Raw genomic sequence first — 12,805 nt, forward strand, 5'->3', positions numbered from 1 at the left:
CATGTCAGTTAAAAATAGTAAATTACCACTGCAAGCACAATTCAAGAAAGTATATCATGGCACAATAGACCACAGATCAATTTCATTAAAGCCAACACTCATTAATTTAAAAGATACAGTGCTAGAAGATCATATACCCAGAGATGTGTATCTTTTTATTTTTAGTTTTTGAGTCAGAGTCTCACTCTGTCACCGGCTGCAGTGTGGTAGCACAATCATGATTCACTGCAGCCTCAACCTCCAAGGCTCAGGCGATCCTTCCACCTCGGCCTCTCAAGTAGCTGGGACAACAGGCACACACCACCATACCCAGCTAAGTTTTTCATTTATTAGTAGCAACTAGATCTTACTATGTTGCCCAGGCTGGTCTTGAATTTCGAGACTCAAGCATTCGTCCCACCTCTGTCTCCCAAAGTGTTGGGATTACAGGCATGAGCCACCACGCCCTGCCAGATTTGTACTTAACAAGACCTAGATTTGCTAATGTTTGGTGAAACGTTCTGTACAGTAGCTGGAAACCAGCACCAGAGATTACATAAAGTGAAAATATTAGTAGTCACAGGACTTGGAAAAAGGAAGGGGAAAAATTAATGAAAGCGACATACATCAAACAGATCAAGAGGCAGTATTGAAGTCACCTCCATGTAGCTGTAAACTCAGAAGTGTTTTCTAGGCTGAGTGCAGTGGTTCACACCTATAATTCCAGCACTTTGGGAGACCGAGGTGAGAAGACTGCCTGAGCCCAAGGGTTCGAGACCTCGTCTCTATAATAAATCAAAAATTAGCCGAGCGTGGTGGCGCACACCTGTAGTTCCAGCTACTTGGAAGGCTGAGGCAGAAGGATCGCCTGAGCCCAGCAGGTCGAGGCTGTAGTGGCTGGGAATGTGCCACTGCCCTCCAGCCCGGGTTGGAGTGAGACTCCAACTCAAAAAAAAAAAAAAAAAAGAAGTGTTTCCTGGTCATATCTGGTTAATTCAAGTCTGAAATCATCTAGACGATGACCTAGTTTTCTAACTCAGATCTACCCAAAGCCTAACACTAGCGTACTTTCAAGGATGGATGTATTGATCACACTTAGGTATTAATAACTGCTTCCCCTGGCTATTTCACCAATTCCAGATTAAATTGTGCGCGTTAATCCCAACCCGTTAGAGAAATACAGTCTTTCCAAGTGACCTAACAGGAGGGGACAGAGAAGAAGAAGCAGGTCTTCCTTTTTAAGGCAGTTTTCTTACAGGAAAATAGGATTTCACCAGAAGTCACCATCAAGCGAAGGTCTTGGTGAGGACATCTTCGTGCTGCTGCAGGTGAACTGTGCCAATTCCCACAGCTGGTACAGGCAAAGAGGGCCGGCTCACAAGACGGAGCTGTCATGGGAGCAGAGAAATGACATCATGTTTTCACAAGATCAGAGTTCTGGTCAGTTCCACCAAGAAGGTGTTTCTCTTCACTTGTTTAGCCATAAATCACCTCTTTGGAAAAATGAATTACAAAGAATGGATTGGAGGGAAATACCAGGGTGCCAAAAAAATGTATACATGTTTTTTGTTTGTTTGTTTGAGTCAGAGTCTCACTCTGTTGCCCAGACTGGAATGCTGTGGCATGTTCACAGCCACTGCAGCCTTGGCCTGCTGTGCTCAGGTAATCCTTCCACCTCAGCCTTCCAAGTAGCTGGATCCACAGGCACACGCCACCATACCTAGCTAATTTTTTTATTTATTGTAGAGACAAGGTCTTGCCAAGTTTCCCATGCTGGTCTCGAACACTTGTGCTCAGGTAATTCTCTCGCCTCCGCCTCTCAAAATGCTGGGAGGACAGGCATGAGCCACCGTGCCCAGCCGTATACACATTTTAAGCGATGTTATCTATGTATTACTTTTAGCTCACCGTCTAAGTGTCTGGATGCTGGTGGTATGCACTCTGAGTACCTCTTATAACTGCAGAAGTCAAATGCGACTTATATTCATCTTTTGTTATCAGTATATATTGAGCATTACAATTTTAACACATTTTTTTCTTACTTAAAGTGTGTATACATTTTTTGGCGCCCTCTGTATATGTCACCAGTAACAACGAACTAACTTCCAGGCATGATAAGGTGAGACAAGTTCTTGAATTCGTCCTCGTCTTGAGTAATTATTAGTTGTTTTTAGCCATAGTGTTTTCTTAATTTAAACTATTTACAGGTAAAAATGATCTGAGCCTAGAAAACCAGCATCAAATGAATGAACTGAGTTCCAATCAAAGCAGAATAGAAAGATAAACACAGGTACAATCGTCCTTCTCATTGATTTTGCTGAGAAGTATACCAGCCTTTCATGTGCAGTACACACCTGCTGTGTAGACAGGTCTGGAACAAGTGTGTTGGGTATATGTAGCCCCCTGTTGTAAGGACATGCTTTACATCCTAGGGCGGGTGGTAGGAAAGGGAGTCACCAAGTCAGGGCTTTGACTTTTTTTAGTATAACTGGTTTTGTTTTAAAATTTTTTAGAGACAGTGTCCTGCTCTGTTGCCCAGGCTGGAGTACAGTGATGCAATCAAACCTTGCTGCAGCCTCGAAGTGATCCTCCCACCTCAGCCTCCTGAGTCACTGTGCCTGACCTGATCACTTTTTTTAAAACATGATATTAATATTTTGGTTAAATGTCATTATGCAGTCAAAAAAAAAAAAAGAAGAAAAGAAAAGAAAAAATGGCAAGTGCAGAAACTCATGCCTAGTAATTCCAGCACTTTGGGAGGTAGAGGCAAGGGCAGTGCCTGAGCCTTGGGGTTCAAGACCAGCCTAGGCAACTTGACGAGATCTCATCTCTATGATAAATCAAAAAATTAGCCAGCCGTGGTGGCGCATGCCTGTATTTCTGGCTACTTGGAAAGCTGAGGCGGAAGGATCACCTCAGCCCCGCAGGTTGAGGCTACGGTGGCCGTGAGCGTGCCACTGCCTTCTAGCCTGGGTAACAGAATGAAACTCCTACTCAAAAACACAAACAAACAAAGAAAACCACTAAGCATTTATGGTATAATGAATCGCCTAAAACTAGATTTTATATTTTAGTTTATCTTTAAAGAATCGAACTGGTTATAGGTGATAAATCCATTTGTTGGCACTCCATGAAATGCATGCACACACACACACACAGACACACACACAGACACACACACACACACACACACACACACACTACAAAAGACAAGGAGATACTACCTTGCAGGCCAGTTGCTTTTCAAACCTTGGAGAGACAAAAGACCATGGACCCATGTTCTGAGGTTCCTCCTGGCTCCAGATAAAATCTACAAAACAAGAAATTCATTTCAGCGCCTCAAGTAAACATATGCAGATGGTCCCCAATCTGCAGTGGCTTCATCTATGATTTTTCAGTGTTACAACAGACAGCACTCGCTCACTAGCTCACTTTCTCTCTCTCTCCTCCCCCACCCCTTGTATATACAACTATATGAGGGGAAACCCAAAAAATCTGGATTTATCTTTTGGACGGTGGAGTATAGGCTTCTCCTGCTAACTATGTGTTCTAGAAGCCCACTGGCATCAGTGTACCAGCTAGCACTGTTGTGAGAGGCTGCATTCAGCTTCAGTGATTTGTATTTTGGAGATTCTTTCAACACGTTTGCCCATTTCATGATAGGTGATTTACGAGTACACCTGCTCATACCATGCTGAGTGTTCAGCAGTTTTTGACCAAAGACAGCATGACTCCCATACCCTACCCTCCCTATTCATCCGATCACCCCAAGCGACTTTTTTTTTCCCCAGATGAAAAAAGTCCTCAAAGGGAAACATTTTGCTGATGTGGAAGAGGTGAAAAAAAACAAAACAAAACAGCAGAAGCACTAAAAGGCATCAAAATGGACGGTTCAGAAACAGTTTTGAAGACTGGAAAAAGCATCTCAATAGGTATATCACATCAAACAGAGAGTACTTTGGAAGTGACTGAAATTAAAACATGTAAGAATAAATGCACAATTTTTTATAAATAAATTCTTGGCTTTTTGGGGCTCCCCCTCACATATCTCTCTTTATCCAACCTCAGTTAAATAAATGCTTTTTGGCTGGGCTCGGTGGCTCAGCCTGTGATCCCAGCACTTTGGGAGGCCGAGGAGAGTGGATTGTCTGAGACCGCAGGTTCGAGACCAGCCTGGGCAATTTGGCAAGACCTTGTCTCTACAATTAAAAAAAAAATTAACCTGGTGTGATAGCACACACCTGTAGTTCCAGCTGCTTGGAAGGTTGAGGCAGGATTGCCAGAGCTCAGCAGGTCGATACTGAGGTGACTGTAAGCATGCCGCTGCACTCCAGCCTGGGCGACAGAGTGAGACTCCAACTCAAAAAAAAAATGTTTTTCCCATATGGCACAATGTTGCTTGTCTTTTTTTCCTGAAAGCACATAGTCATGCATCTATCACTACAACCATGATCCCGAACAGTTCTAGCAAGCCCCTTCTTCCTGCTGTCTGTTTTTTTGTTTCTTTCATCAGAGTCTCACTATGTTGCCCAGGCTGGAAAGCAGTGGCATGCTCACAGCCACCGTAGCCTCGACCTTCTGGGCTCAGGTGATCCTTCCGCCTCAGCCTTCCAAGTAGCTGGAACCACAGGCATGCGCCACCATGCCCGGCTAATTTTTTGTTTTATTGTAGAGACAAGGTCTTGCCACATTGCCCAGGCTGGTCTTTGAACCCCTGGGCTCAGGCAATCCTTTGCCTCTGCCTACCAAAGTGCTCGGATGACAGGTCTGAGCCACTGCACCCAGCCTGTGCTGTCCATTTGTCATCAACTTACCCTTGCAACCTCAGGCAACCACTCATCTCTTCTCTGTCCCCACAGTTTGGCCTTTTCCAAAATGTCCTATACAAAAGTAGCATCGTACAATCTGTAGACTTCCGGGCTTGGCTTCCTTGAATGACTCAAATGCATATGTGGCCCACCCATGTTGCGGTGTGTAGCCCAAAGTCGTCCTTCCTATTGTTGAAGAGTGCGACCTTGTATAGAAGTGCCACAGAGCCTTTACTCCTTCGCTGAGTTAAGGACACCTTGGTTGTGTCCAGTTTGGGTTATTATGAATAATGCTGCTACAGACATTCACATACATATTTTTCTGTGAATGTGTTTTCATTTCTCTTGGGTAAATCCCCAGGAGTAGGACTGCTGCATCACCTGGTGACTCAGTGTTTAATGTTGTAAGAAACTGAGCCGGGCACAGTGGCTCACGCTTGTAATCCCAGCACTTTGGGAGGCGGAGGTGAAAGGACTGCCTGAGTCCAGGGGTTCGAGACCAGCCTGGGAAACTTGGCAAGACTTCGTCTCTACAATAAGCAAAATATTAGTCAGTTGCGGTGGCACGTACTTGTAGTTCCAGCTACTTGGAAGGCTGAGGTGGAAGGATCGCCTGAGTCCACCAGGTCAGGGCTACAGTGGCCATGAGTGTGCCACCGTGAGGTTGCAAGGGTGAGTTGATGACAAAAGGACAGAACGGGCCGGGTGCGGTGGCTCATACCTGTCATCACAGCACTTTGGCAGGCAGAGGCGAAGGAATGCCTGAGCCCAGGGGTTCAAGACCAGCCTGGGCAATGTGGCAAGACCTCGTCTCTACAATAAATAAAAAATTAGCCAGGCATGGTAGTGTTCACCTGTAGTTCTGGCTACTGGGAAGACTGAGGCAGAAGGATTGTCGGAGCCCAGCAGGTCGACGCTGGGATGGCTGTGAGCATGCCACTGCACTCCAGCCTGGGCAACAGAGTGAGACTCCAACTCAAAAAAAGAAAAAGAAACTGAGTGTTTTCCAGAGGGGCTGTCCTGTTGGCAGCAGTGAGTGAGGCTGGATGCTCTGTCCCCTATGAGCACGTAAGAGCATCAGTTTGTTTGGTTTGGTTTTAATTTTAGCCATTCTAACAGGTGTATAGCCATACCTCATGTTGGCTTAATATTTTTATTTTCATTTTTGAGTCAAGGGTCTCACTCTGTCACCTCGGCTGGAATATAGTGGTACAATCATGGATCACTGTAGCCTCAACCTTCTCGGCTCAGGTGATCCTTCTGCCTCAGCCTTCTAAGTAGTTGGGACTACAGGCCTGTGCCACCAGGCCCAGCTAGTTATTTTTCTTTTCTTTGCAGAGATGAGGTCTTGCTATGTTGCCTAGGCTGGTCTCGAACTCCTGGGCTCAAGAAATCCTCCCACCTCGGCCTCCCAAAGTGCAGGGATTAAAGGTGTGAGCCACTGCACCTAGCCTCATGTTGGCTTCATTGTCATTTCCCTTATCACACTAATGATATCAACATTCTTTTCATGTGTTTATTTGCCATCTGATTCTTCGGAGAAGTGCCTGTTCAAAGCTTTTGGACATTTTGAAAAAACTGAAAAATTGGATTATTTGTTTTCTTACTCCTGAGTTTTGTTTGTTTGTTTTAGAAATAGGGTCTCTCTCTGTCGCCTGGAGGGAATTCGGTGGCACAATCATGGCTCACTGCAGCCTCTGTCTCCTGGGCTCAAGAAATCGGTCTCAGACTCCCAAGTAGCTACCAAAAGAGGTTTGTACTACCAGGCTTGGATAATTTTTTTTATTTTTTGGAGATATGTGGTCTTGCTTACTGCAGCTTACTGCTGTGTATTAAGAGCTCTTTAAATATTCTAATCAGTCCTTTGTCAGATATGTATTTGCAAATATTTTATTCCACTTTGTGGCTTCTCCGCTTACAATGCTGCTCACGATGCAAAAACTTTTTTTATTTTGATAAAGTCTAACTTTCTTTTCTGGAAGGTGTTTTGGTATTACATCTAAGAACTTTTTGCCTAATCCAAGGTCACAAAACTTATCTCCTGTTTTCTTCTAGAAGTTTTATAGTTTTATGTTTCACATTTAGGTCTATAATCAATTTTGAGTTAATTTCTACATAGGGTACATATAAACATCCAATATTCCAACCCTATTTGTTGAAAAGGCTTGTCTATTACAATTATATTATATTTCTCATAAATGATAGTATAGCACTGATAACCCTGGAACTCTCAAGAAATCAGTGGTTTTAGATGGGGTATAGTGGTTCATGCCTGTAATCCCAGCTCTTTGGGAGACTGAAGTGGAAGAACTGCAACAGTCTAAGAGTTTGAGACCAGCCTAGGCAACATAGCGAGACCTCGTCTCTGCAAGAAAATTTGCCAGGTGTGGTAGAGCGCCTGTAGTCCCAGTTATTTGGGAGGCTGAGTCAGAAGGACCACCTGAATCTAGGCCAGGAGTTGAAGGCTACAGTGAAACATGATGGAGCTACTGCTGTAGCCTGGGCAACACAGTAGGACTCAAAATCAAAACAAAACAAAGAAATCAGTGGTCTTAGATGAGAGAATAAGGCACTGAGAGGGACACCAAGCGAGACATGAAAACCTGGGCTCCAGTCATACTTTTGTCATATCCTTGGATTCCATGAGATTCGATTTCCTAAGAAATCCCATAGCCCCATCACCTCTTTTCATTTAAAATAGTTTGAATGAGCCAGGTATGGTGGCTCATGTCTGTAATCCCAGCACTTTGGGAGGTGGAGGTGAGAGGATTGCCTGAGCCCAGGGGTTTAAGGCCAGCCCAGGCAACTTGGTGAAACCTCGTCTCTACCATAAATTAAAAAAAAAAAAAAAATTAGCTGGGTATAGTGATGCACGCCTATGGTTCCAACTACTTGGAAGACTGAGTTGGAAGGACCACCTAAGCCCAGCAGGTCGAGGCTGTGGTGGCCGTGAGTATGCCACTGCACTCCAGCCTGGGTGACAGAGTGAGACCATGACTCAAAACAAAAAACAAAAACAAAATAGTTTTGACGGGCGTGGTGGCTCACACCTGTAATCCTAGCACTTTAGGAGGCAGAGGCGAGAGGATTGCCTAAACTCAGAGGTTCGAGACCAGCCTGAACAACATTGCGAGGCCTCGTCTCTACAATAAGCAAAAAAAAAAATGTAGCCGGATGTGGTGGCACGTGCCTGTGGCTCCAACTACTTGGAAGGCTGAGGCGGAAGGATTGCCTGAGGCCAGCAGGCCAAGGCTGCAGTGGCCGTGAGCAGTGTGCCACTGTGCTCCAGCCTGGGTGACAGAGTGAGACTCTGACTCAAAGAGAAAATTAGTTGGATTGGATATCTGAACACCAAGGAACCCTAAAAAGAGCGATGCTTTACCTCTCACGTGTGTGTATTTGCCCATCTCTTGTTGTAAGGAGTCCAGCGGGAAAGGGCAGAGCTCCTCTATTCGGATGACAGCGACGTCTTGCTTCTTGGTCCCCAGAGTATCTCGTTGCTTCATCAGGGCGTAAAAATGTTTGCCGGAGCAGAACACGAGGGTCTTAACACTGTGGGGGAGAAAAGGGGTCACGAGGTGGGGGTGGCATCTCTTAAAGCAAGAACTGTTCAGGAGTCGAGGGGATGAGGCAGACCTAAACGCCCACGAGTGAAGCCTCAAGGCCAGCCACATGCTGGGAACCAGAATCTTCCCTCAGCATCACACACCTGCAAAGGACACTCTTCTACAACACGCTCACCCTCCAGTGTGGACTTCACGGAGTTATCATAGGGGGACCCAAAAAAATCCAGAATTATCCTCTGGAGGGTGAGGCCCTTGTAGTCCAGGTTTCCTCTGCTAGATAAGTGTTCTAGGAGCCTGTCGGCATCTGTGGACCAGCTGGCATTCTTGGGAAAGGCTGCGTTTGGCTTCAGTGGATTTTTTTTGGAGATTCTTTCAATGCATTTGCCCAACTCAAGACAGGTAATTTACACGAACAATCTGCCCATGCTATGCTGACTGTTCAGTGTTGGACCAAAACAGCATGATCCCACCCTCCCTATTCATCCAATCTCACCCCGAGTGACTTTTTAAAAATTTTATTTCCCTGAATGAAAAAGTCCTCAAAGGGAAATGTTTTGCCCATGTGGAAGAGGTGAAACAAAACATGGCAGAACTCAAAATGGACGAGTTCAAAAACAGTTTTGAACAGTGGGAAAAGCATCTCGATAGGTGTATTACATCCAACAGAGAGGACATCTGGAGGTGACTGAAGTCTAAACATATAAGGATAAATACACAGATTTTTAGAAATACATTCTGTTTTTAAGGGGTTTCTGGGGGGTCCTCCTAAGACATGAGGTTTGAGGAGACTTCCTCACTGAGATTCCTTAATGTGAAATTCTTTTCTCACTACTGAAACTTCTACCACCGAGTATGAAAACAGAAATACACATCAAATTACTTTTTTGGATCCACAGATGAATCACCAATGACCGGTTTGAATGTTGTTCCTGGAGCCATTTCTTGAAGAGTTGACACGGCTGCCTGAGAGGAAAAACAGCTAGACATTCAGCACCCAGTGGAAAAGAGCTAAAGCTTTCACTCATAGAGGGTTAGCACTGAGAAAAGGAGAGTGGGAAAATTCTTGCCCAACACTGTAAGGAAACACACGCACTAATAAACACAGTCTTGCCAGAAAATACCAGCTCTTATTCTTCAGAGTAAAATTATGTTTCTAGCCCGGCATAGTGGCTCACACCTGTAATCCTAGCACTTTGGGAGGTGGAGGTGAGAGGACTGCCTGAGCTCAGGGGTTCGAGACTAGCCTGGGCAACTTGGCGAGACCTCGTCTCTACAATAAATCAAAAAATTAGCCAGGCGTGGTGGCACACGCCTGTGGTTCCAGCTACTTGGAAGGCTGAGGTGGATGGATAACCTGAGCCCAGCAGGTCGAGGCTGCAGTGGTCGTGAGCATGCCACTGCACTTCAGCCTGGGCGACAGAGTGAGACTCCGACTCAAAAAAAAAAATTATGTTTCTGAGGTTTCATACGACTGGCTTTTTGTCTGGTGCCACAATAAAATTTTAAGAATCAAAATTTCAAGCCGGGGACAGAAGCTCATGCCTGTAATCCCAGCACTTTGGGAGGCGCGAGCAGGAGGATGGCTTGAATTCAAGAACAGCCTGGGCCACACAGTGAGACCTCGTCTCTAAAAAAAATAAAATAAAATAAAGAAACTACTGACCCTGACAATGAACACCTTCTTTCTTCCCTCCAAATACACACTCTCAGATCTTGGGGAACAGCACAAGATATCCATGCACCGCCCAATTCTAAAAGTCTTGTTTCACCTCAGTAGCGGCAGCCAAATAGATGCAGACTTTAAAATGCTAATTCTAGCCAGGCGTGGTGACTCACGGCTATAATTCCAGCACTTTAGTATAATCCCAGCACTTTGGGAGGCTGAGGTGAGAGGATTGTCTGAGTCCACGGGTTCGAGACCAGCCCGGGCAACTTGGCAAGACCACATCTCTACAATAAATCAAAAAATTAGCTGGCCATGGTGGCGCGTGCCTGTGGTTCCAGCTACTTGAAAAGTTGAAGTGGGAGGATCGCCTGAGCCCGGCAGGCAGAGGCTGTGGTAGCCATGAGCAAGCGTGCCACTGTACTCCAGCCTGGGTGACAGAGTGAGAGTCCAGCTCAAAAAATAAATAAATAAATAAAATAGAATAGAATAGAATGCTAATCCTAATTAAAACTTTCACACGAAAGTTTTAAAAATATAGCAGATGGGATAAATGTAGGCACAGTGGTATTTATCCTCTTAAACAGTTCCATCTGGAAACAAGCATATTTTTGTGATTTGAAAATACACTGGGCACTTAACATTTACACAGGTAAACCAAGAGGACATGCATCCTTTTAAAGGACTGTAATGTGATCCCAGCACTTTGAGAGGTGGAAGTAAGAGGATTGCCTGCGCCCAGGAGTTCAAGACCACCTTGGGCAACTTGGTGAGACCTTGTCTTTACAGTAAGTCAAAAGTTAGCTGGGCATGGTGGTGTATGCTTGCAGTTCCATCTACTTGGAAGGCTGAGGCAGAAGGATGGCCTGAGCCCAGCAGTTTGAGGCTGTAGTGGCTATGAGTGTGCCACTGTATTCCAGTCTGGGCAACAGAGTGAGACTCTGATTTAAAAAAAAAAAAGATTAAACATATTTTAAGCTGGGTGCAGTGGCTAATGCCTGTAATCCCAGCACTTTGGGAAGCCGAGGTGAGAGGACTGCCTGAACTCAGGGGTCTGAGACCAACCTGAGCAACATTGCAAGCCCTCGTCTCTACAATAAATTAAAAAAAAAAAATTAGCCAGGTGTGGTGGTGCGCACTTGTGGTTCCAGCTACTTGGAAGGCTGAGGTGGAAGGATCACCACCTGAGCCCTGCAGGTCAAGGCTGCGGTGCCCAGGACATGTCACTGCAGTCCAGCCTGGGTCACAGAGTGAGCTCCAACTCAAAAAAAAAAAAAAAAATTAAATTAAATTAAAAAATAAAGAACCGTAGCCACAAGCTATATTGTTACAATTTATGCTTAATGAAATAGAAGTCTATCTGTGGTAAATCATTTAGTAGAAAAATATCTTAATACAGAATGGCAAATAATACCATTCATTTTCATCAAAATACTTTGAATTTCTACCTTGCTACTACTTTTATTTTTATTTATTTATTTATTTGAATTGGGCTCTTACTCTGTCACCCAGGCTGGAATGCAGTGACATATCATGGCTCACTGCAGCCTCAACCTCCTGGGTTCAGGAAGCCTCCCCAAGGAGCTGGGACTACAGGCACACACCACCATGCCCGGCTAATTTTTTGATTTATTGTAGAGACAAGGACTTGCTATGCTGCCCAGACTGATCTCGAACTCCTGGGCTCTAACGATCCTCCTGCCTTGGTCTCCCAAAGTGCTGGGATCACACCTGGCCGCCAATTTGCTGCCACCAATATAGTAATGCTTAGACCATTTGGACTTGAAGACTGCCTCTAAGTCCGCTCAGGCTAGGATACCATCTGATAATATCTGCCACACTCATCCTTCATTATCACTGAAACAAAAAGCTACCCATGTTTCTAGGCAGTCTCAAAAGGTTTTTTTTTTAAAATGAAAGAAGCAAGCCGGGCTCGGTGGCTCAGCCTGTAATCCCGCTTTGGGAGGCTGAGGCGAGTGGATTGCTGAGCCCGCGGGTTTGAGACCCGCCTGGGCAACTTGGCGAGACCTCATCTCTACAATAAATCAAAAACTAGCTGGACGTGGTAGCACACACCTGTAGTTCCAGCTACTTGGAAGGCTGAGGTGGAAGGATCGCTGGAGCCCAGCAGGTCAAGGCTACAGTGGCCGGGAGCAGCCACTGCACTCCAGTCTGGGTGACAGAATGAGACTCCAACTCAAAAACAAAAAACAAAAAAAACCTAAAAAGATGCTTCTGTCATTTAAGGAGAATTAGATATGGGGACTAGCGAATCAGGAATGAAAAGGAGAAAAGGGCTGGTCAGCAAGCTTCATCTACTCACCGGGAACCGGAGTAGCATCTTGGGAGAGGCGACGATGAGGGGCTTTCTGAAGTTCCGGACCATTTGTCTTCTAAGCAAGTGGAAATATTGTGCAGGAGTGGTGGGGTGAACCACGAACATGTTCACAGTATCTCCATCCACGCCCTCTTCAACGCTGTCACACATCTGAAGAGAAACAGACAGGAAAGAAAATGGGTCAGATAATCTATTTCAGTCACAATGACAACACGCAGCCAAAGGGAAACACACCTTCTCCATTCCTAAAGAAAAAGAGGCTGGGTGTAGTAGCTCATGCCTGTCACCCTAGCACTTTGGGAGACTGAGGCAGGAGGGTTGCTTGAGACCAGGAATTTGAACCAGCCTGGGCAATATAGCAAGACCGCGTCTCTATTAAAAAATAAAAATAAGCCGGGCTCGGTGGCTCAGCCTGTAATCCCACGCCTTTGGGAGGCTGAGGTGAGTGGAT

The 12,805-nt window shown here is 45.2% G+C and overlaps 1 protein-coding gene across 1 annotated transcript in view; it reads right to left on the reverse strand.

Moving 5' to 3' along the window:
- Window positions 1-1,265: 1,265 nt before the first annotated feature.
- The window catches only part of DHTKD1 (dehydrogenase E1 and transketolase domain containing 1), a 68,667-nt gene continuing 57,127 nt past the window's right edge, over window positions 1,266-12,805 (reverse strand). The window contains exons 13-17 of the mRNA XM_008064765.2: window positions 12,340-12,504; window positions 9,234-9,316; window positions 8,170-8,339; window positions 3,204-3,289; window positions 1,266-1,367 (exon numbers count right to left, since the gene is read on the reverse strand). Coding sequence (XP_008062956.1) covers window positions 1,266-1,367; window positions 3,204-3,289; window positions 8,170-8,339; window positions 9,234-9,316; window positions 12,340-12,504 — 606 coding nt within the window. The remainder of the gene's footprint in view (window positions 1,368-3,203; window positions 3,290-8,169; window positions 8,340-9,233; window positions 9,317-12,339; window positions 12,505-12,805) is intronic.

This window comes from Carlito syrichta, unplaced genomic scaffold, assembly GCF_000164805.1.
Source record: "Carlito syrichta isolate Samal-C Ts95f unplaced genomic scaffold, Tarsius_syrichta-2.0.1 Scaffold308004, whole genome shotgun sequence".
NCBI classification, from domain to species: Eukaryota; Metazoa; Chordata; class Mammalia; order Primates; family Tarsiidae; genus Carlito; species Carlito syrichta.